At 37.0% G+C, this 24,971-nt stretch overlaps 2 protein-coding genes and 1 long non-coding RNA gene across 4 annotated transcripts in view; 1 reads left to right on the forward strand and 2 right to left on the reverse strand.

Moving 5' to 3' along the window:
• The window catches only part of LOC148234641 (uncharacterized), a 58,936-nt gene extending 48,556 nt beyond the window's left edge, over nucleotides 1-10,380 (forward strand). For both annotated transcript variants that reach the window (XR_015809834.1, XR_015809835.1), the window contains exon 7: nucleotides 10,158-10,380. This is a non-coding gene — a long non-coding RNA (uncharacterized LOC148234641). The remainder of the gene's footprint in view (nucleotides 1-10,157) is intronic.
• Nucleotides 1-24,971, reverse strand: part of LOC148234642 (titin-like) — a 102,377-nt gene that overhangs the window by 47,470 nt on the left and 29,936 nt on the right. The window contains 19 exon segments of the mRNA XM_088187246.1: nucleotides 482-556; nucleotides 801-1,021; nucleotides 1,100-1,185; nucleotides 1,293-1,342; nucleotides 2,762-7,654; nucleotides 13,412-13,541; nucleotides 15,131-16,454; nucleotides 16,524-16,863; nucleotides 17,286-17,472; nucleotides 17,658-17,829; nucleotides 17,915-18,146; nucleotides 18,226-18,513; nucleotides 18,575-19,979; nucleotides 20,047-20,241; nucleotides 20,307-22,813; nucleotides 22,882-23,133; nucleotides 23,194-23,994; nucleotides 24,074-24,469; nucleotides 24,543-24,941. Of these exon segments, the coding sequence (XP_088043372.1) occupies nucleotides 482-556; nucleotides 801-1,021; nucleotides 1,100-1,185; nucleotides 1,293-1,342; nucleotides 2,762-7,654; nucleotides 13,412-13,541; nucleotides 15,131-16,454; nucleotides 16,524-16,863; nucleotides 17,286-17,472; nucleotides 17,658-17,829; nucleotides 17,915-18,146; nucleotides 18,226-18,513; nucleotides 18,575-19,979; nucleotides 20,047-20,241; nucleotides 20,307-22,813; nucleotides 22,882-23,133; nucleotides 23,194-23,994; nucleotides 24,074-24,469; nucleotides 24,543-24,941 (13,953 nt within the window).
• Nucleotides 1,430-2,444, reverse strand: LOC148234643 (myotilin-like; the record flags this gene model as incomplete). Its single annotated transcript, XM_088187250.1, has 1 exon — nucleotides 1,430-2,444. A coding segment is annotated over exon 1 (945 nt), but the record flags the coding sequence as incomplete, so codon positions are not given.

Here is a 24,971-nt window from a genome sequence, read left to right on the forward strand (position 1 = left end):
AGTAAAAAACGTTTATAAATAGAAATTGAAAAAATAGTTTCTTTTTTCATTTTTGATTATTGTTTTATGTGTGGGTTTTTTTGAGAATGCGATAACTTTCGTAGTTTTAATCATATTGACACGGTACTAAATTAAAAAAATTAGCTGTTAATAAATATCTGAGCTAAATTAGTTAGTCAACCTGATCCAACATTTTCAAAAATAATTATTATAATAATATAAAATTTAAAAAATACATTTTTATATACAGAAAAATATATAATTATTGCTGCATTCTGTATTTGTAAATCAAATACAAACTCAAGATTCTTAAAATTATTTTTACTTAAGATTTTGCAGATTTGTCTCGTTCTCAAAATCAAAAATATTTTGAGAGCGAGACTTTTTAATATAACACTGATTAAACGTCATAATGTTGTATGTAAAATGTGTTTTTTTTTTATTAAATATGATAAGATATTTCAATAAAGAATTTTTAAACCTCGAAGAGCAGCTTGTAGTTCTTCCATGTGAGTGACCCATTCTGGCTTACGATATTCCTTAGTGCCTAGAATACCTGAAAGATTTCAAAATTCATAAGTACATATCATCAAAAATGGGTTCCTAATGTGTGTCTTGTATGTATGTAAGTAATTTTGATCGTTGTATAATTTGTGGGGTACATAATAAAGGAAGGTTTTGGTAGAACACGATAACATCTGAAAAAAGACAACACAAGAGAAAATAGAAGAATATATAATATGAATCACAAAGACAGAAATTAGTAGCAGTAATATGATGTTTTAGTTCCTCTGTTATACCTTCTACTTCTAATTCCGTAATCGTAGATACAGTTCCTAGAGGGTTGAAGGCGACGTATTTGATTTCTCCGGAATCGTCTGGATACACTTCCTTGATAGTCAAAATGGAAGTTCCATCTTTCATCTCTTCGATGATGAACTCTTCCGAGTTCTTCAGCTCTTGTCCGTGCTTGAACCATTTACCTTTGGGTTTAGGCTTGCCAATAGCTTTAGATTCGAATCTAATGAAATATATGTAAGATAAATGTTTATTTGTGTTTTTTGAGTAACAGAATTCTTTTTGATCTAGATCGCTATACCTAGTCAATTGCCCTTCGCTCGTAGACAATACGGTAGGAAGCATTTTGGTGATCTTCGGAGCAAAGTCTTCATCGCTGGTTACGTCCTATAAAACATAGTAGTATAAAAAAGTTCTATGGTAAATGAATCTTATAAAAAAAATACGAAAATAGTTTCAACGGCGAATGACTTTAGAAACAATTCAATCGTTACCTTATCGCTCAATATGTCTTCTTCTGAACCGCTCGGTATATATTCGTACGCTGAAAAATAAAATAATTTTGTAATCGTGTTTTTTTTTCAGTCAAATTTACCGTCGGTGTATGTGTGTATTTTATGATTTGAAGAATGCTTCGAAGGGAAACAAATATTAAACACAGATGTTTGTGTTTTGTTAGTATAATTTTGGTTAATTTCGGCGTATGTTTGGTTAGCACAAATGTCTTTTGGAACTTCTTACCTTCTACCGCTACCTGCGTGGAACAAGAAGCAGTACCGTGTCTGTTAGCAGCGGTGCAAGAATACTCTCCGGCCAATTCTGGAAAAGCTTCCTTGATAACCAGCGTACAAATGCCGTCCAAATTTTGCGAAATCATCACATCGTTTCTGCGCTCTACCCTCTTGTTCTTGTGGAACCAGCTGACCAAAGGCGGGGGTTGCCCCAAAACTGTACACTCGACTCTAATCTCTTCTCCGTCCATGACTTGAGTGGTGGTAGGGTATTCGATGAATTCGGGAGCGACTCCGAACTCGTCTACCGTTTCTTCTTCTTCTTCCAACAATACGCAAGTAGCGGAACAAGTCACGGAACCGGCTACGTTCTCAGCTCTGCACGTTATCTCTCCGGTGTTATTCTTTTTGACCTTCTCGATGATCAATATGCTTTTGTTCTCCGATTGCGTTATATGCATGTCGTCTTCGCCAGTAGTTATAGCTTTGGCGTTCAAGTACCATTGGAACGAAGCATTCGGAGTTGCTTCCGCTACAGTTTCAAAAATAACTACTTCATCTAGAGATACAATACAAGGAGAATATATTTTAGTGTATTTTGGCACCAAAACGTCAGCTTCTTCTTCCTTGATCACGTTGACGGAGCTAGAAGATTTTGCAGTTCCTTTCTGACTCTTGATGCTGATTTCGAACTTTCCGCCGACCTTCTTATTTAGCTTATGTATTTTGACTATAGATTTGTTTTCTGTCGTGAGTATGTCAAAGTTTTCGTCGCTGACGATCGGTTTTCCGTTCCTCAACCAAATCACTTCAGAATCTGGAGGCGCAGCGAAGTCAACTTCCATAATCACTTCGTCGTCCAACTTCTTGGCTTGCGCTCGGAGAGGATTTGTAATGATTGGTAGGAGGGATGTCTTTTCTGTAAGTTATTCATTGACATATTTAATGAGACATTTAGGTTAACGATGATAAATGACCAACATAAAGTATTAACACATTTGATAGGTTATACAAAAAAAAACCGAAACACTAAACACAAAGGATCTTAAGCATTCCTCGATGTGTCAATTTAAACAAGAAAAACAAAATTTTGGTGGTGTAATTTTGAAAAATAATTCCACATTGTAAGAATAATTCATTAAGTGAATATAAGGGCTGTGCAACGGTCAGTAACCGTCAAGTTCGAGGGTTGTTATGTGTTGATAAAATATACAATATAAAAAAAACAATACCTTTTTCGACTCGTACAGTCTCCACTTTGGTTTTCAGGATTGACTTCCTCTTTTCTGTCTTTTCGAAAGATTTCAGCACTACCTCTTCTTTCTCTTCGGTAGCTAGCTTCTCTGGATGCGGAATAGGTTTAAGCGTGACTTCTTCTTTCGTTTCTTCCGGTTTAGGCAGCCTCTTACCTCTGGGCCAAAGCTTATTCTCTGGAACGTCCTCGATGGGCACTTCTTTTTGTTTAATCGGTTTCAATTTTAATTCTTCTGGTTTTTCTTCTTCCGTGGGTTGTGGTTTCGGAATCGGTTTTAAGATAACTTCTTCCTGAGGCTCTTCCTCTTTAGGACGCCTCTTGCCTCTTGGCCACAGTTTTGTTTCTGGAGATTCTTCTGGTATTTCTTTTTTAGGTGTAAATTTGATTTTCGAACTTTCATCGGGCACTTCGTCAGTTTCTTTTTCAGGCTTAGGTATAGGCTTGAGTGTAATTTCCTCTCGAGGTTCTTCTTCTTTTGGTCGCCTATTACCTTTAGGCCATATCTTTTCTTCTGGTGTTTCCACGGGTTTTTCGACTACCTTTCGAGGTTTCAAAGTAACTTCTTCTTGTGGTTTTTCTTCTTCGGTTGGTTGTGGTTTAGTAATTGGTTTTAAAGTGATTTCCTCGCGAGGCTCTTCCTCCTTGGGTAGCCTCTTACCTCTCGGCCAAAGCTTTTCTTCTGGTGTTTCTACAGGTTTTTCTATAATCTTCCTTGGTTTCAAGGTCACGTCCTCCTGCGGTTTTTCTTCTTCCTTAGGCTGTGGTTTAGGAATTGGTTTCAACGTAATCTCTTCTTTCGGTTCTTCTTCCACTGGTCGCCTCTTACCCCGGGGCCATATTTTTTCTTCTGGTGTTTCTACAGGTTTTTCGACTACCTTTCGAGGTTTCAAGGTGACCTCTTCTTGTGATTTTTCATCTTCGATTGGTTTTGGCTTAGGAATTGGTTTTAATGTGATCTCTTCGCGAGGTTCTTCCTCCTTAGGTAGCCTCTTACCTCTCGGCCAAAGCTTTTCTTCTGGTGTTTCTTCAGGTCTTTCTATATCCTTCCTTGGTTTCAAGGTCACATCTTCTTGTGGTTTTTCTTCTTCCTTTGGCTGTGGTTTAGGGATTGGTTTCAACGTAATCTCTTCTTTCGGTTCTTCTAAAACTGGTCGCCTCTTACCCCGGGGCCATATTTTTTCTTCTGGTGTTTCCACAGGTTTATCGACTATCTTTCGAGGTTTCAAGGTGACTTCTTCTTGTGGTTTTTCTTCTTCGGTTGGTTGTGGCTTAGGAATTGGTTTTAATGTGATCTCCTCGCGAGGTTCTTCCTCCTTGGGCAGTCTCTTACCTCTCGGCCAAAGCTTTTCTTCTGGTGTTTCTACAGGTTTTTCTATAACCTTCCTTGGTTTCAAGGTCACATCTTCTTGTGGTTTTTCTTCCTCCTTTGGCAGTGGTTTAGGGATTGGTTTCAACGTAATCTCTTCTTTCGGTTCTTCTTCCACTGGTCGCCTCTTACCCCGGGGCCATATTTTTTCTTCTGGTGTATCCACAGGTTTTTCGACTACCTTTCGAGGTTTCAAGGTGACTTCTTCTTGTGGTTTTTCTTCTTCGGTTGCTTGTGGTTTAGGAATTGGTTTTAAAGTAATCTCATCGCGAGGCTCTTCCTCCTTGGGCAGCCTTTTACCTCTCGGCCAAAGCTTTTCTTCTGGTGTTTCTACTGGTTTTTCTATAACTTTCATTGGTTTCAAGGTCACGTCTTCCTGTGGTTTTTCTTCTTCCTTAGGCTGTGGTTTAGGAATTGGTTTCAACGTAATTTCTTCTTTCGGTTCTTCTTCCACTGGTCGCCTCTTACCCCGGGGCCATATTTTTTCTTCTGGTGTTTCTACAGGTTTTTCGACTACCTTTCGAGGTTTCAAGGTGACCTCTTCTTGTGGTTTTTCATCTTCGGTTGGTTTTGGCTTAGGAATTGGTTTTAATGTGATCTCTTCGCGAGGTTCTTCCTCCTTAGGTAGCCTCTTACCTCTCGGCCAAAGCTTTTCTTCTGGCGTTTCTTCAGGTCTTTCTATATCCTTCCTTGGTTTCAAGGTCACACCTTCTTGTGGCTTTTCTTCCTCCTTTGGCTGTGGTTTAGGGATTGGTTTCAACGTAATCTCTTCTTTCAGTTCTTCTTCCACTGGTCGCCTCTTACCCCGGGGCCATATTTTTTCTTCTGGTGTTTCCACAGGTTTTTCGACTACCTTTCGAGGTTTCAAGGTGACTTCTTCTTGTGGTTTTTCTTCTTCCGTAGGTTTTGGTTTAGGAATTGGTTTTAAAGTGATCTCTTCTTTAGGCTCTTCTTCCTTCGGTCGCCTCTTACCTCTAGGCCACAATTTCACATCTAAATCTTCTTCAATCGGCTTATCCTGTTCTCTGCGAAGTTTCAATGTATCGACATCTTTTGGCTTCTCATCTTCTTTCAGTGGTAGTTTGGGAATCGGTTTAAGTGTAATCTCTTCTACAGGTTCGTCTTCTTTAGGCCTCCTTTTACCTGTTGGCCATTTTCTTTCCTCTATTTCCTCTTCAGATTTTTCTTTCTTTGGAATCGGTTTCAAATGTACTTCCTCTGGCCTTTCTTCTACTTGTTCTTTATTTTGTTTTAGCACAGGTTTCAATTTTATTTCTTCTCTCGGTGCCTCTTCTTGCGGAATGAATTTTGGTCTTCGTGGCATCTCGGTATCCTCAACTTTAGGTTGGAATTTAATAGGTTTCAGATCGATCTCACTAATCTCTTCTTTTTCGAGCTTATCCGATTTCGGAATCGGTTTGAGAGTAATGTCTTCTTTTACGTCATCCTCTTTAGGACGCCGTTTTCCTCTCGGCCAAAGCTTTGGCTCTTGAGCTTCTTCCTCCGGTTTATCTTTCTTTGCCGATGGTTTCAAATGCAACTCTTCGTGATTCTCCTCATGTTGCTTTTCAGGTTTAGGTATAGGCTTAAGTGTTATTTCTTCCGGAGATTCCTCTTCCTTAGGTTTCTTGCCACGTGCCCAAAGTTTTGGTTCTAATTTTTCTTGTTCTTCTTCATCCGTAGTAAATCGTTTTAATATTGTATCATCAGTGTCTTTCAGTATGTCCTGATATTTCGGTATCGGTTTTAACGTTACTTCTTCAGAAATTTCTTCTTCTTTTGGAAGCCTCTTTCCCGTAGGCCATGATTTTTCAGCAATTTCCTCATATTCTTCTTTATCAGCCTTTTCTTTCTTTGGAATCGGTTTCAGGAGAACTTCTTCTAATTTTTCATCTATCGCTTCTCTTACTCTTTTAGGTACTGGTTTTAATTTAATTTCTTCCCGAGGTTTCTCTTCTTGCGGCATAAATTTTGGTCTACGAGGAATTTTGGTTTCAGTTATGTCTTTAATCGGTTCGGTTATCATTGGCATTAAATCAGGTTTGTCTAATATTTCTGCTTCTTCATGTTCAGGTTTCGGTACAGATTTTAATGTGATATCTTCTTTGGTTTCACTTTCTTTCGGATGTCTCTTACCTCTCGACCATAACTTCGGTTCAGTCTCTTCGAACGGTTTTTCCGCAGGTTTAGTTGTAATTATTTTGAATTCTTCAGGAATATTTTCAATCACTGTTTTTTCTGATTTTTCCGGTTGCGGTATTGGCTCAAGTGTTATTTCATCCGTAGTCTCTTCTTCTCCGACTCGTCGTTTACCTCTAGGCCAAAGCTTAGCTTCTAGAACATCCTTTATTGGTTCTTCTGTTTTTTCATATTTTGGTATCGGTTTTAATGTAACTTCTTCGGTCGTCTCATCTTCTTTCGGTCGCCTTTTACCTCTGGGCCATAGCTTTTCTTCTGGAGTCTCTTCTTCGGGTTTCAGTTTCTTCGGTATTGGTTTTAAGCTTACTTCTTCTATCTTTTCTTCGACTTGTTCTTTCAGTCTTCTAGGGATACGTTTCAACTGAATTTCTTCGCGAGGTGCTTCTTCTTGCTGCATAAATTTAGGTTTACGTGCAGGTTTTGTCTCAATTATTTTATCAGTTGTTTCTACATCTACTGATTTTAACGTAATTTCTTCCGGAACTTTTTCATCCGGTTTTTCTTGCGCAGGTATCGATTCAAGTGTGACCTCTTTAGATTCTTCCTCCTTCTGACGTCTCTTGCCTCTAGCCCAGAGTTTCGGCTCTAAAGGCTCTTCCTTTTCGTGAGGTTTGAAACCGTTAACTTTAGTCTCTCTTTCGGTATCTTCCACCTCGAGTTCTAACCGAGTATCTGACGATTCATCTTTCCTCGTCCGCATACCTCTGGCCCAAAGCTTAGGTTGTTCTACTTCCTTTTCTTCAGATTCGAGTTTCAGTATCACAGTATCTTCTTGCTGTGTCAATATTTCTTCTACTAAAAGTGTTGTTGAAGAAAAATCCGTTACATCAGCTCCGTGCTTTTGCACTCTTTTCAAATCTATGGTTTCCAATTTTGGCTTTTGATACTCGGCCTTTTCAGTTTTAGTTCTTTTCAACTCTACCTTTTCTTCGACCCAAGATTTTGGTTTTGGAGCCTCGTCTCTTTTCGGGGTAGGTTTTCTTACAAAAGATTTTTTGTCTGTGAGCTCTTCAGTTTTATTTAAACTGAGCAAACTCGTATCTTCTTCGTGATGCAAAGTGTCTATTTCTGTTTTAATCTTTCTTACTTTCTTTGTGCGTTTTCGCCTCCAAGGAGCTTCTTTCATTACGACTTTTTCTCGAGTTTCAGTAGTGCCTTTTACGTTAAGAATATTACTCGATTCTGTTGTTTGATAATTGATAGTGTGCGTTGAATCTTCTTCGTCGACTTCATATTCTTCTTCATCTTCATATTCATCGTATTCGACGTCAGTGTAACCCTTTTTGGTCACTTTACCAGCTCGTCCTGTAATTTATTAATTTATTGTATTGCATGAAACCTCAAACATAAAAATTAAAAGTAATGCCATAATTGTCTTAAAAGTTTATATATTTTATTAAAATATTTTATGTTTTTTGGCAAAGGATACATAAAAATATAATTGATAAACATGTAAAACTTACCTCGAAATAATAAAAAAAATGTGTGATATATATAAATATGTTTCCATTAAATGGATATTTATGTATCTAAATCAGAGGTTCTCAACTAGTAGTAAATAAAAATATTAAATCTTCGAAGCAAACGTCGTTCAATTTGTGTTGAACTTACATAACATCAAATATTTCATTGGCGATGTTGAGAATATTAGTGGCAGACTCAGCTAGGTGTCGTTTTTATTATTTTTGTAATAATATTCATTAAATTTCGAAGAGTCACATAGTAAAAAGTCGATTCCAGAATTCCGTTCAGTTGGTCGTTTGGTTGCCGAGCTTTTTGGGATTACTATTTAAATATCGATGTAGTGCAAAATGTTATTTACCCCTGAAGCAAATACCATTTAGCATAATAAAAATGTTTCCAATTTTTTCTTCAATGATGACGTCGAATCCGGTAATTCTTGCCAAATTAGCAAAATCAAATTTCAGCAACAAAGGGTTATCTTTTAGCGTACTTGTAAATATGTTGAGTTACCCTTTAATAATATCCCTAACTCTTAGATAACAGTAAGAAATATATGTAGACGATACTGATTTATGTCCTGGTTTACATTCCAATGACCTTGAGCTTAAAAAGCTCAAGGTCATCGACGTACTAAAATTAGGATGCTTAGACTTTTAGAAACAGTGTTTAAACTGTCAACTTTAGGACCAAATAATGTATTAAATTCGATGTGGGGTACTTTGAAAGAATCCAATAAATTCATTCTCGCTAAAAATATAATTGTCATTATTTTTTCATCATATCTCGTATAATAATAAAAATTCTGGTGGAGATAATTTGTATTTAAGATCAATACGAACTGAAAGACGTTTGTTTGAAGAAGTAATGAAAATTGAGAATCCCTTCTATAAAATACGTAGGTCATGCCATTTTAAAATATATAGATATTATCAATTTGCTATTTAGGTAAAGAATACTTTCCCATGCATCGGCTTACATAACAACGTGATTTTTTTTTAATATAAATTTTGTCGTAACACATTTTCTTAATTAGCCTTATATGAAATTTCTCAATTTGCACGTAGAAAGATGTACTTTGTTTATTACTTTTTACGTAATATCCAGCTGGTTGTTGATATTTACAAGGTAGTGGTTTTGGAAATTTTCTTCGTTTGTTTCACGTTTTACTTCTTTTACATTTCGATAAAATTGTATAGCAATTACTAATACATATTTTGAATACTATAAGGTTGCTATAAATATTTGCGGTGTATGACTTTCAGAAACACACACTTTTATCATATGATAATTAACTTGTTAAATCTAATTATATATATATATATATATATATACAAAATTAAATAAATATGTACATTCTAGAGTTCTGCGGTTGTTAAAATCTAGAAATATAGTTCTGCAGCTAATAAAATCTGGCATTTTTAGCAAAAACTTGTTGTTTTCTTATATCTTATTTTATAATCTGTAAAAGAAAATTTCAACAGCCCAACTTGTGCTTGAGCATTGAACCTTTTTCATTAATCATTGTCGATTTCTTGATTTCCATTAATAACTCTCAGCTGTAATAGTTTCGGATTACACCAAACACAAACCTATTTTTTTTATTTTGCGTTTTTTGCACTTCATTTTTTCAACTGATGTGCAGATTGCTTTTTTGCGTAAAATAAACGCAACAAAACTTATTGTCGTTGATTTTTTAAATTTATTTATTGCTGTGCGCAGTTTCAACAAAAACAGCAAATATTTTTCTAGCAACCTTATAAACGCATTTTCAGTTTTGACTAAATCTAGTATGAAAGCTAAAGGTAAAAAAGTACATTAACCCTTGACATGACCTATGTATATTAAATTAAATTAAACATACTTACTGTTACTAAACAAGCACAACAACATATAGGGCGTATGTGAGAGGCAATCGTTAAATTATTTGTGTGAGTGTGTGTGTGTGTATAATATTGAAAAAGCAGTTGTAATCAAGCATTGAGTGTATTTAAAATAAAAAGCTAAGAGTATTAAAAATAAAAAAAACATGCTCAAACAAGAAGTAATAATAATAATAAAAAAAACAATATGTTGAAGTTTATCTTTCGCGGTCCCAAATAGTAAATCTATTTTCTGCGTTCAGAAAAAATTAGAAGTGAACCCCCGCATAGTCTCCGAGCGCGCGAGCATTATTACAACATCCATCGTTTTCTAGTGAGTGTAGATTTTATAAATAAAATATAGGTGTGGAATAGAAGAGATGAGTTGTCGGTCGTTTTGAGAATCTGTCCGTGGGAAGTCGGCCAGGTGACCGTACCCCCCCGATGAGCGGTCTTCTCGCCCCCACCTTGTTTTCCGTCTTCAGGTGAGTCGTGTGCAGCGTTTCACCTCACTCTTCGTTACATCTTCACACCGGGTGCTGGCAGTTCTGCACTATCGCTTCAGTTCACCTTAGCAGCTTGCAAATCTTCTCATCGTCCAGTGCACATCTATCTCTATCGATGCCCAAATTGGTAAAGTTCTTCGCAAAGTGTATATATGGATATGTATAACATATGATATTGCAATAAATCATTTTTTGAATTACACCTTGGCATTTTTATTTATTTTAATATATACACCTCTCAGATTTGACTCATTCCTTTTGGCAGGCGTTTTGTATTATAAATAAAATTTGATTCACCTGTGTGTGATATATATATATATATATACATTTATAAATATATATATATACTATTTATGTAGGTGTATTCAAGGCGAAAACCTGTGTGTATATATCATCATTTCTTAGAGCACGTATCCCACACGCTCCGACCTAATTTAGATCGTAATGTAATAGGGAGCTTAGCATAGAGATTCGGGTCGTGTGCAACGACCGTTATAAATATATACAAATGTACAGGATGTCCAAAATAACGTACTTTTTGAACAAGAGTTCCAAACTCTAATATGTCCTTTATAGGTTAGGATTTTTTATCAGATTTTGGAATCGGATTTGTGTGTAAATGTATGGAGGTACATCGTAGCGACTTTAGGTCGCGACACTATTATTGAAAAATGCGAAAATTTCAATCAATTCAATCAATTTATTGAAAAAAATATTTCAAATCAACAATACAATAAGCTCTTAATATATCAAAATACTCAAAAATAATAAAATATGTAGTATATATGTATATTTGTTCACTAATAATAATAAGAGTAAAATAAGAGAAAAATATAATATTTCAATAAAAAAAAAACAACAAACATGTTTTTTTGTCAAAAATAAAAATAACAAAACTGATACAAAGTGTGCTCTGTTAAAATAATAATATTAATAATAATAAACGATAAAAAATTGCGCATTTCACATATGTATATCTCTCTTTCTTCGCCATTCTTAATATCCAATCGAATAAACTATAACAATTCTGTACAAAACATTTTTTTCGTTCCGTTTTTTATTCTTTATTTTTCTTAAGCACACTCAATATATAAATAATTTTAAAAGGCACTTAACATAGACAGCCGATTAATTTTTTTATCATATATATATATTTACACATTTTCCATTTTAAAAATGAAGCTATTTTACAAATAATAGAAAAAAACACTGCACAATTAAAACGTGAAAAATATATATATGTATATTGAAAAAATCAGTAATAATAATAATAAAACATTTTAACATACTATTATTATTTGGTTCTTAAAGTACCTGGGCATAGGCTCTCGCTTTTATATATTTATTTCATACATATTGTGTATGCATATCGTCGTTTTTGGTATACTATTTATTTTATTTATTATTTTTTATTTATTATTATGTGTGTCTTTGTGTGTTGTTGTTGTTTCTCTTCTGTAGAATGCTTTAATATATATGTGTATATATATATATATATATATATATATATATATATATATATATATATATATATATATATATATATATATATATATATATATATATATATATATATATATATATATATATATATATATATATATATATATATATATATATATATATATATATATATATATATATATATATATATATATATATATATATATATATATATATATATATATATATATATATATATATATATATATATATATATATATATTTATATATATATATATATATATATATATATATATATATATATATATATATATATATATATATATATATATATATATATAATTTAAAAACGTGTTTTATTATGTATTATGTATAAATATATATTTATATGTGTATATATATTTATATATAAGCGTCAGTTTAAACACTCTTTTTAAACGATGGATTATATTAATAATAGAATTACAAAAATAGCATTTAAATAAATAATAAAAATACATAAATAATCGATCATGATATATAACTCACTTCATAGATTTATTGAGTTTACTATGTGGGACGTTCGAACCTTATTTTTTATTAAATAATAATAATAATAATAATAATAAAAAATTTAAGCGCACAAAGGATGGACACAACATTTTATGATTTAATTATATTTTTTTGCGATAGACGTTTTTTGTTATGTTATGTTATCTACGTTACAAAAATAAATATGCAACTTGGCTAGGTAACAAAAAATAAGAAATATAAATAGTTTTTTCAAGCTATGATGACAAACATTAGGTAATAAATGAGAAAATTATTCAGCGGGCATGACACTAAAATATTGAGAAATAGATGCGATATATATATATATACATATTATTACAATAGCACTAAAGCAGTCATTCAAAAGAATCACCGATTCAGTTCTAAAGAAAAAATGTTAAAAAAGAACAATAAATGTATATGTATATATATATACATATATATATCGCACATATAATATTAATCATGCAATTAATTAATTCAGTAGTTGTATCCACTGTTTTTTTTATTTAAATTTTTAATTTTGTACTTTTTGTATATGAAAAATATATCGGTAAGTTTGTGAAGTGAGAAGTCGTTAAATAAAGCTCTTATTTTGTTATTTTGAACAAAAGTATACGATAAAATAAAATAACAATGATCGACAACAATAATTGTAATTATTATAATATGCATACTGTGCATACGCGTGATAAAAATAAATAAAAAATAATAGAATGAACAAAAATAATAAAAAAACAAACGTGAAAAACTAAAACAATAACAAATGTGATTATTTTGTGTTTCAGCGTTTGTATGCATGTATGCATATATAAATTGAAAAAAAGTTTAATAAAAAACAAATAACTTAAAAAGAAAGTGAAGCAAAGAATACTATGGCACAAGTACTTTATCTCATATCTCGTTTCTATTTAATTACTTTTTTAAATAAAAATAAAATAAGCCCACAATTTTTAGAACATTTTCGAAGGACTTTTATTTTCTTTGTTGCAAATTTCAAACAAAGTGTTTCCCCTTCAAACATGCCTAGTCGTCGAGAGCTTTACACATGTGATGAAAAGACGGGTGTTTTTTGCTTGCTAAAAGAAACGCGCGAATCTTTTTGTACTTTTTTGAGTCACAAGCGGAGTATAAGCGGAGAATTTTTTTGGTGGAGTCGCTCGTTCCTTTTAGCAATTTTTGGTTGAGATCCGTAGGTGAGTGTTGTCGGCTGGATCTGAGCAATATCTAAGGCTTACTTTTAACGACCAGCTTAGCCGAAGTCTCCACCTGTCCTGCGGAGGTGGTCGCACGACAGGTGAATATTCCCGTGTCCTCTTCGTACGTGTTGGCAATGAGAAGGACAGCGTTGTTGCCCTCGTGGATCATCTGCAATAGCAAAGAAATTCAAATCCTACTCTTACCAAAGCAGACGTGCGGTATCGAGACTTCTGTGTGTTGATAAAGAACACCGCTCGTACCTCGTTACAGATTCATCATTACGTTTATTTTACGAATACACAGAAGTAAAATTTTTAAATTAATAAGGTAACCACCGTTCTTAGAATATTATATAATATAATTCCAGATAGGCAAAATAATAATTATTTTTTATTGCTTGACACAGTATTAAATAATTTAATCATTTTTTAAAAAGCTTTAGAAAAAAAGCACTTAATTTTAGAAATAAATCAAAAGTGGTAGTAAATGTACAATCGAAATTATAACAATTAAAATATATAGTAGGATTAAAAATGACAATATTGCCTATAACAAAAAAAAAATAGATGAAACCAAATGATCGCAATGAATTTTGTAACTAAATATTGAGCGTTTTTTGCATCGGTTTTTGTAATTTTAAGCTTTAGCAATTTTAATAAAAAATTATAATTTTTATATTCAAAATGCACTTGAAAAGGTGCTGCAAAATTTAGATAGATTTGTATAAAAACGTGTAATGGTGTTTAATTTTTTTAATATAATATATATTTTTTTAGTAATAAATTATGAAATAATTTTTAACGGAGTTTTTTGTAAATACAAAAACATAGCAGTTTTTGTGTCCACAAATAACATATTATCTTCAGCTCATAAAAAAGAAAAAAAATATATGTTTTACTTAAAAAAAAAATTAATAACTGCAGTTTTAAAACTAGAAACGGATCAAATTGGCTAACGAGCTTAGCCAATGTATATATATAAAAATAAACAGATTTCGTGTCCACAAAAAAAATAATATTGCATATAAAGCAATTTTATTTTTAAATTTATTAAACTTTTATTTTTAACATAAAACAATTTTGATTTTTTAACATTTCTCTCTTTCATTATTTTTTTTTAATAACAACAGTTTTAAATTTAGATAGCATGTTAAACTTGCTAACAAATTTTGCCAAGATATTTGCAAGATCAATTTTTCAGGTTTTTTTTTTATATAAATGAGATTGAAACTAATTAGTTTTTGTATTCACAAAAAAAGGAATATCACCTACATAATTTTTTTTTAAATTATATTTTAATTTTTAATATATTTTCTTTAATCTCTTTACTTCTCTAGCATTATTTTTAACGGAGTTATGAATTTAATTTTTTTATAGCCTAGTTTTGAAACTATTAGATAGCGAATCAAACTATCTAGCAAACTTAGCCAAGATATTTACAGGGTCAATTTTTAGATTTTTTTATATCCACCTAAAAAGAGACTAATATAAATCGAGTGATTTTATCTTTGTGGCAAAGAATGCAAATTTATTAAATAAAAAAAAAACACATTTTATTTAAAAATAAAAACAACATCCTAAAAGTTCAATTACTTTACCAAATAAAATGATATACTAGTTGTAGTAAGTTGCATACCATCTATAATATGTAACGCTGTCTTTTTATTCAAATTGGGCTAGTTTAGTTTTCTACCAGTAATCTATAGTTCGTTTGTAACTCAATATTCGGCGTTAGTGTAGTAGTATTAAAAAACTCACCTGGAAGTCTGGTGTTTCAGGTATGAGGGCTCCCTCTCTCAGCCATTGTATGGTCGGCTTTGTTTTTCCTGAGATCTGCGTTTTGAACTGTGCTGGTGCTCCTTCTAAAACAGTGACATCCTTCAAAGGCGTCAGCGTTGGCAGGGCTTCAGCGGCTTCAGGAACGGTAACCGACAAGTTAGCGGTGAGTACTGATTTTCCAGCGGTGTTAGTCGCTATGCATTTGTACACGCCTTCGTCTTCTGGGAACGCTTCGGAAATGTGCAAGACGCTCTCTTCGCCTCTGGTCGTTATTTGGAAATATTTCGAATGTTTGATGACTTTATCGCCCTTTAGCCATTGAATGGTAGGCATAGGCTTTCCGGTAACTTTGCATCTGAATTCCACAGATTGACCCTCCGTTATGGATTTGTCTTTCAATGGAGTCAAAACTTCCGGAGATTTGTTTCCGGTGGCAGGGGAAGGTTTCGGCTTAATCGGAGAACTGGGTGCTACAACGTAGCATTCGGCTTCACATCTAGCTTCACCGGCATTGTTGATGGCTACGCACTCATATTTGCCAGAATCTTCTGGAACAGCTTCGATTATTAGCAACGTAAACGTACCGTCTTCTTCCAAAATCTTATTCCTAATATCTGATTGGATCTTCTTGCCGTTCTTTAGCCAGTATACGTCCAAGGGCTTAGTTCCAGTCACTTTGGTGTCGAACCTGACCAATTGTCCCACCGGTACGGACGTGCTTTGAGAAGTGAGAGAAAAGCTAGGCGGAATGACTCCTCCTCTGCCTTGACGTTTTCTCTCTTCCACTACCAGATTAGCGCTGCATTTGGCAGTACCTCCCCTGTTCTCGGCCACGCATGCGAACACGGCCGAGTCTTCCATGAACACCTGTCTGATGATCAAGATGGACTTGGTGCTGAACGTGTGGATTTGCAAATCGGGCGAATTCTTGATCGGGAAGTTCTCACGGTACCACTTGATAGTCGGGATCGGATCTCCGTCAAATTCGACCTCGAATCTAGCCGGTTCTTGTTCGAAAGCGCGGCAAGGTTGCATTTTCTTTGTAAACACTGGAGGAGTTGATGGTTTCACATGTCCTTCCACTACCCTTTCTTGCATCTTAGCCTTGTGTTCCACTTCCGTGGTTTCAGTGGCGGTGATCTTTCTGGTTATTTCAGTGTCTCCGATCACTTCTTTCTGGGTTTGCTTCTGTTTGGCGACGTGTACTTCTTTGCCATGAATGGTCGACTCGGAAGGATCCGGTATTCTAGGTCTGGTAATCTTTGTTGTTTCATTCGTCGAGTCTTCTTCTGTAGTTTGTTCTCTGCGACATAAAATATAAATTAAGAATACAGCATGACTAGATAATATTTAGTGTAATTAATGCACTTACAGGCTCTGTTGGTATTTCTGCGCCATGCCTTTAGCGAGAGAGGAATTCACTATACTTTCTCCAGGTATGGCAAACTGACGAGACGATTCCCTCAATCTCGATTCTTTGACTACTTGGTCGTTTTCTAGTTCTTGCAACTTGTTGTAATACTCTTCGTTCTTCTTCCTCTTAACGGATTGCTGCCACTCGGTCTCCGGTTCCTTGCTCGTCTTCTGTTTAATGTCTGGCCTGTGATCCAAGCCCCCTTGGCGAGCAAGTGTCTGTCGCTCTTCAAAAGTTTTTTCCAGCTCAGTCTCATACCGATCCTTTTGGTACTGAGTTAGGTCGTAGTCATACCACGCTAATGTAAAACATAAATTGAGTAAGTGGTCTGATGCGATTTGCCGAAGCATTTGGACTAAAAAGAGAAAGTCGTACCTCGCTACATAATCTCAAGCGTGAAGTCATGGCTGTTATAGCAGATGCCTGGAGACAGCGGTTATTGGTCGGCAGCAAATAGAAGCGTGGATGGAAGTAAGGGGATGGGATAGTACGTGTTTCGGTAGTGAATTAAAGCTTGTTAAGTTAGTGCGCGGGTATGGTATCAAGTTGTGATTCGAATACTCTTAAATACGGAATTAAGTAGCGAACTTATAAGCTCATGTGGTGATAGAACGCGTCCAAGATAGGTCAGCCTATTGCCGACTTTGTATAGAATGAAGACAATCACTGACTGACGGTATATATGATGCTTAGCGTTTAGGAGCGCGGATAATAACTTACGTCTAGGCGAGTTTTTAAGGACTCCTCTGTAATCGTCTTTCCTAGCGATGACTTTGAGAACGGTGGACGCCTTGGCCTGTCCGGCGGAACTTCTAGCGATGACTTCGATGTCTCCGGTGTCATATTGACGGGTTTTCGGGATATCCATATGGTACATGCCATCGTAGGTGAGCTTGTATCTAGAACCCTGCAATGTAAGATGGGAATGCTTATATATTCTCAGAGTAAACTTGGAAGAAAAGAACGCGCAAGCTGTACATAGATAAAATTAGAACCGGTGTGATCGGATCGCGGAGCATTATTTACACAGTAAGCAATAAACGCCAATATATGTACATTATTTACATGAATCTTATTCAGAAGAAGACTTACGTTGACGACTGTGTTTCCGTTAACGAGCCACATGACTCTAGGTTTGGGATGGCCGGTAACTCTGCAGCAGAAACGAGCCCATTCGCCTTCTTCGACAGTCACTGGTTCAGGTTTGCTGACGAACACCGGCATGCATCTGGGTTTGGACTCGTCCACCGCATCTTCTGGTACTCTGTAAGAAAGAACGGTCAATAACGAAATTAATAGGCGCTCGATAAGTTTATGTATTTAACATTTTGTTGTAGTTCTATACTTACACCAACCAAGCAGCTTCCATCTGTCTAATCTTTTCGATACTCTTCATGTGCTTAGGTAACTGAGAATCGTAAATGATACCAGGTTTTCCGGCAGTCTTGATGATAGCTCTAGTCTCATCCATGCCGTACAAGTTCGTAGCCCTGCACAAGTATTCGCCACTGTCTTCCGGATATACCCAACCGAAGTTCATTGCGACGTAACCAAAGTCATAGATTGGCGTGAATCTATTTTCTGAAAGATAAACGATAAAAAATGAGCACTTCACTTTCTATACGCATATGTTATAATAATTTTTATATTATAAACTTACTGTGTGGTAATGGTTTTCCGTTAAAGAACCATTCTACTTTCATGTTAGGATCTCCCACAGGAGCCAATTGGCACTCGAATTTAGTGGATTGCATTTCGACCAGGCTCTCTTGGTTTAAGATCTGGGTGACAAACCTCGGTGGTTGCTTCCTATCCGGATCGTAAAGATCATCTTCTGTGAGGAAAATCTCTGCGGTGTACTTCTTGATAGTGGCCTCCATTTGCATAAGAGTCTCGGATCTCTTCATTCCCTTTGGTACTTGGTTTTGAAGAATGATGGACGGTAGTTCTGAAAGATTATTATATAACTTAGTAATCTGTTTTAAACGAATAATTAAAAACAAATATACCTTTGCATGACACCGTCGCTTTCGTGTAGTCTTCACCCAATTTATTAACAGCTCTGCAAGTGTATTCTCCAGAGTCTTCAGCATATACGTAAAGAATATCCAAAGATACGAATCCCATATCGTACACTGTCCTATATCTGTGTCCGGAAGGTAAGGGTTTGCCGTTGCGGTACCATTCGATCCTCAAGTTGGGATCTTCTTTAGGTTCGACGCGGCATTCGAATCTGATAGCTTCGGATTCTTCCACAGTGTGCGATTGAATCTGTGTGATGAACTTAGGTGGAGACATCACTGGATCTTCTTTGGGAGCTTGAGAAATGGGCCCTCTCTCCAATTCCTTGATCTTTTCGCCGCTCATGCCTTGAGGCAATTGCGATTCCAATACGATGTCTCGTTTAGTACTGCAAGTTACTTTAGCGATAGTCTTAGCAGTTCCCCATTTGTTAGTGGCGCGACACACGTACTCTCCAGAATCTCTTCCGTAAATGTAGTCAATGTCCAAGGCGATAAAGCCGAAGTCGTTCAGCATGTGAACTCTGGATCCAGTTGCAAACGGCCTTCCGTTAAGGAACCAATCGATCTTCATAGTAGGATCTCCAACTGGTTCCACGCGACAGTCAAAGTGAACTGGACCACCTTCTTGAACGTCAATGTTATCCTTGATCTCGACAGTAAATTTGGGAGGATTCGGTTTCTCTTCTTCGGACATTATTTCTTCTCTCTTGTGGAGTGTTTCTTCCAATTTCTGAATGCTTTCTGTTCCCGTTCTGAAGTTGCTTGGGAGCTGGGGCTCTAAGATGATTCCTTGACGGCCGCGCACTTGTAACTTGCAAGAAACAGTTGCTTCTCCGTGACGGTTTGTAGCTTTGCATGTGTATAGACCGGAGTCTCTCTGGTAAACGCCGGCAACTTCTAAGATCACAAATCCAAAGTCGTTGATGGTCTTCACTCTGGATCCTTGCAATAGAGGCTTGCCATTGTGGAACCATTCCACGCGCATGCTCGAATCATTGACTGGTACCAATCTACATTCGAAGTGGGCTAAAGAGTTTTCGCCGAGCACCAAATCGTTTGGTGTTGTTATAAATTCTGGAGGAGATCCAGTGTCTTCTTCAGGAGGCATTTCACCTGCTGGGCCAGTTAATCCTTCTAGAGCGGCAATCTTGTCGATGGTTCCTTCCATTCCCTTCGGAAGCTGAGACTCCAAAATGATGTTTCTCTTTCCTTGTATTTTCATACTTGCCGTGGTGACGGCTTGTCCAAATTTATTTATAGCTCTGCAAGAGTATTCGCCGGAATCTTCAGGATAGATTGGTGATATTTCCAAAATTACGAATCCAAAGTCGCAGAAAGTTCTGAATCTTGATCCAGTTCTCAATGACTTGCCGTTCCAGAACCACTCGATCTAAAAAATACAAATATTTTAAAATGTTGTTACTATATCGGCATGAATAAGTTTTAGCATACGCTACCTTCAAATTAGGATCATCTGTCGGTGTAAGACGAGCTTCAAAGTGAGCGTTTTCACCTTCACGCAAACTATCGAGATTGGAGAATGGCACGGTGAATACTGGAGCCTTTCCTTTTTCTTCGACAGTCTTTTCGTCCTTTGTTCTGATCATGGAGTCTTCCAAATTCTGCAGTTTTTCTAAACCACCTTCCATGCCCTGAAATTATTTTATTATAGTCAATGAAAGTTTAAAAACTATGTACAATATATTAGAGTACGAACCTTTGGCAACTGAGAGTCCAGAATGAGATTCTCCTTCGAAGTGCATTTCAAAACTGCTTTGGTGGAGTCGCGACCTAGTTTATTCGTAGCAATGCATTCATACTCTCCGGAATTCTCTTCATAACAGTATAATATGTCCAAGATTACAATTCCAAAGTCGTGGAAGGTTCTGTAGCGATGTCCGTGCGGCAATTTCTTTCCGTTGTAATACCATTCTACTACCAAATCGGGGTCGTCTACTGGAATCAAGCGAGCTTCAAAGTGAGCGCTTTGTCCTTCTACCAATTTTGTGATATCCGAGATCTGAGTCAAGAATTTCGGTGGTTGGGCACTAGGAGTAGATGGCATTTGAGCATGCATGCCTTGCAGACTCTCCAGCTCTCTGATCTTGGCCAAGGAGTCAGGCTGCAGACTGTCCAAGTAGACGCCTCCCTTTCCGAAGCATTTGATCGTCGCTTTGGTAGTATCTTCACCGTACTTGTTACGTGCTCTACAAACGTATTCGCCAGAGTCGTGAGATTGAACGTAAGAAATGTCCATAAGGACGTAACCGAAGTCAGACACCATCTTGATTCTGGTCGAGTGTCTGAGCGGGCGACCGTTATGGAACCACTCGACCACCATATCCGGATCGTCGACCGGGATAAGTGTGCATTCGAAGTGGGCTGACTGGCCGTCTTTGAGTCCTTCCAAAGATTGAATATGAGTTGTAAATTTGGGTTTTTGTCCTTTAGTCTTATCGACGCATTCTAGATTGACGCTTATTTCAGCTTTGCCCCATTTGTTCGTGGCTCGGCAGGAATAGACGCCAGAGTCGGAGATCTTAGTTCCCAGAATCTCCAACACCACCATTCCGAAAGCATATACGGTTCTAACCCTATGACTGGCGTCGATGCACTTACCATTATAGAACCATTCTATAATCATGGATTGGTCGCCGGTCGGAATGAGTGATGCCTCGAAGTGAGCTATCTGTCCTTCGCTGATGTCTGTAATATCTTGGAATACAGAAGTGAACTCAGGTGCTCTACCGGTGTCGTCATCGGAAGCTTTCTCGTCCGGCCTGTGCAAGGAATCTTCCAAATCTTGTATCTTTTCCAATCCATCCGCTCCTTTGGGATGCTGTGTGCGCTCGATCAGATTCTCTTTGCTAATGCAAGCCAATGTCGACGAAGTAAAAGCTTCGCCCTTTTTGTTGTAAGCTTTGCAAGTATAAATTCCACTGTCTCTTTCGTATATGTCGGTAACGTCAAGAGTCACGAAACCAAAATCGCTAGTGATTTTAAATCTGGAACCGTGCTCCAATAGTTTTCCGTTGAAGTACCATTCGATTCTTAAGTTAGGATCGTTTTTGGGTTCTACTTGACCTTCGAGATGCAGAGATTCAGCTTCGACCAGCTCTATCTCAGCCTTGAAAGGCACGATCCAAACGGGCTTATCAAATTCAGCGTCGGGAGCATCAGACGGCCTTTGATTCTTGCTAGCGAATGCATCTTCAGCTTCTTTAACTGCGTCGAGACCAGCTTTACCTTGCGGGTGTTGGGTTCCACGGTAAATATTTTCATCAGCAGTACACCTCAACGAGCCGGAAGTTGTTGCTGAGCCTTTGGTGTTTGTTGCTTTACATGTATAAATTCCAGAATCTTCCTCATAAGTGTGAGTAATGTCCAATGAAACGTATCCGAAATCGTGAGTGGTCTTGTATCTGGATCCAGAAGGTAACGGTTTGCCATTGACGAACCATTCAATCTTCAATGTAGGATCTCTGGATGGTTCTACGTTACATTCGAAGTGAATGTTTTCAGATTCCTTACAAATGATGTTGTTCAAGTGAGTGATGAACACTGGAGACTCGTAAACTGGTTCTTTGTCTTCTGGTTTTGCAGATTTGGGTTGTTCTAGTGAATCGATGCGATCCAACGATTCCGGGTGGAGAGTATCACCCAGTAGCCAATGCCGGTCTTCGATTTTGATTGATGCCGTGGAAACTGCTTCTCCTAGCATGTTAGTTGCTTTGCACGTGTAAATACCTGAATCATCTTCCCTCAAACCATTGATCGAAAGAGTTACGAGGCCGAAATCGAAGGTGCTCTTGATTCTAGATCCAGTAGTTAACGAGATTCCGTTCTTGAACCATTCGATGCGCAGATTTGGATCAGTGCGCGGTTCGACTTGAGCTTCCAAATACACATGCTGTCCTTCAACTAGATTGTCGAAGCTCTTCAAATGAGTAGTGAAAATAGGCGCTTGTTGTGGAGTAGTGTCAACGAACATGTCTGGTACTTTGTTTTTGGCAGCTTCCTTCAGCTGAATCTGTTCCCATGCTTCCGGACGTTGAGCGTCGTCGACGATTGTCGATTTGGTTTTGACTTTAAGAGAGATAGACGAGACGGTGCTACCAGAATTGTTGATGGCCTTGCACATGTACAGGCCTGAATCGTTGTTCACAACAGAGTTGATATCTAAAGTCACGAATCCAAAGTCGTGAGTGGTTCTGAATCGCGAACCTAGAAAATTCACTCATTAATAATGCCTCGTATTATTTTATTTTTTAAATTTTAGAAGAAAAAATTACCCATTTTTAGTTCAACGCCGTTTATGTACCACTCAAATCTTAAGCTAGGGTCACCGACAGGAACAACTCTCGCTTCATAATGAGCGTGCTGTCCTTCCCAGAGTTCCGAAGGCCCGGTCAGGGCTTGAGTGAAGATTGGTTTTTCGAATTGTCTTTCTGGTTCTTCTTCCCTTCCGGGTTGTCCTTCTTCTAACTTTAGAATTTTCTTCATTCCTTCTGGGTGCTGAGTATCCAACTGAATGGATGCTTTGGCTGTAAACATAATATGAAATAAAAATGATGTAAAAATAATAAAATCCATCCATTACTTACTCTTGATCCTCATTGCAGCTGTGGTTACAGCTTCTCCCAAAGCGTTGGAAGCTCTACAAATGTATACTCCTTCATCTTCATCGCGAATGTGAGTTATGACCATTGACACGAAACCGAAATCGTGCGTCTTTGTGATTCTAGAGCTGTCTTCCAACAGTTTTTCATTTCTGAACCATTCCACTTTGAGAGTGGGATCTCCTACTGGAATCAATCTACAGTCGAAGTGGGCGGTTTGCCCTTCCTGGATATTGTCGATATTTTGAAGAGGCATGGTGAATACTGGTCGCTGTCTGGTGACCGCATCGGGAATTTCTGGACGACGGAACGGTTCCGCGGATTCTAATTCGCGAATCTTCTCAAGACCCTCGGGTCTCTGCGAATCGAGAATGATGCTGCTCCTAGCAGTCACAGTCATAGAAATGGCTGAAGTACATTGGCCATGAGCGTTGATGGCTTTCACAGAATACTCTCCAGCATCTTCGGGAACAACGTGTTGGATGTCCAAGGATACGTATCCAAAGTCAAACGTGATGTGGAATCTAGCGGCTGATTGTAAAGGCTTTCCGTTGTGGTAGAACTCGATTCTGAGATTTGGATCGTGAATGGGCTCGACTTGGCATTCAAAGTGAGCCGTTTGTCCTTCGACAACACTGGTAGTGCCTCTCAATTCAGCTACTATCTTAGGAGGACCAACCGGTAGTTCTTCTACTTCTAACCTGGATGGGTATCCTTGTGCTTCTAATAGTCTGATCTTTTCTAAGCCGTTGGGGTGTTGAGTATCGAATATAATACCCCTGTGACCTATAAAGGAATATTAGTATTAATTAACGTATAAAACTATACAAAATTGTTGACCCAAAAATAAGTGTAATAGACTCACTTCCTACTTTGAGCTGACATGTGTTAACAGCTTCGCCAAGTTTGTTAATGGCCTTGCACATGTAAGTGCCGGAATCTTCAGCATAAGCCCATAAGATATCTAAAGCTACATAGCCAAAATCATGTGTCGTTCTGTATCTGTGTCCAGCGCGGATGACCTGGCCGTTGAGGTACCATTCGATTCTAAGATCAGGATCGTTGATCGGTTCCACTCTGCATTCGAAGTGGGCTCTGTCGCTTTCCTTCAAATTCTCAAGGCTAGTCAAGGCGGTGAGGAACACCGGCCTCTGTCCAGGTTTTTCTTCTTCACTCCTCACAGGCTTCTCATAATTTTCCAATCTGCGAATCTTTTCGAGTCGTTGGGCATCCAGCGTATCCAAGTAAAGACCAGATTTGGCTAAAAAGTTTTAATATGTTAAAAACACTGTTGAATATAAATATATTATATATTGCACGGTTTCAGATCATACCTTCTACTTTCACAGAGCTCGTAGTGACTGCTTCTCCGACGGCGTTGGTAGCTTTGCACATGTAAGTGCCAGTGTCTTCAGCGTATGCGTAAAGAATATCCAAAGCCACGAATCCAAAGTCGTATGTAGTTTTGAACCTGTGACCTTGTTGGACGGGTATTCCATTGCAGAACCATTCGATTTTCATCGTTGGATCGTTCACTGGCGTAAGAGTGGCTTCCAAATGTACAGATGCTCCTTCATTGACTTGAGCGTTCTTCAATGGTCTTCCGAATTGTGGTTTTTCAGCAACGAATGCGTCTTCTTCAGCAGTTCTTCTATAGCGACTGTCGCTTTCTAGATAATGGATCTTTTCCAAAGCGCTCTCGTGTTGAGTGTCTCTGATGATGGACGCCTTAGCTGTAATTAGAAAACAAAGCCTTTACACCC

This window comes from Plectrocnemia conspersa, unplaced genomic scaffold, assembly GCF_051122295.1.
Source record: "Plectrocnemia conspersa isolate PC_06_02 unplaced genomic scaffold, ASM5112229v1 ptg000005l, whole genome shotgun sequence".
Classification (NCBI taxonomy): domain Eukaryota; kingdom Metazoa; phylum Arthropoda; class Insecta; order Trichoptera; family Polycentropodidae; genus Plectrocnemia; species Plectrocnemia conspersa.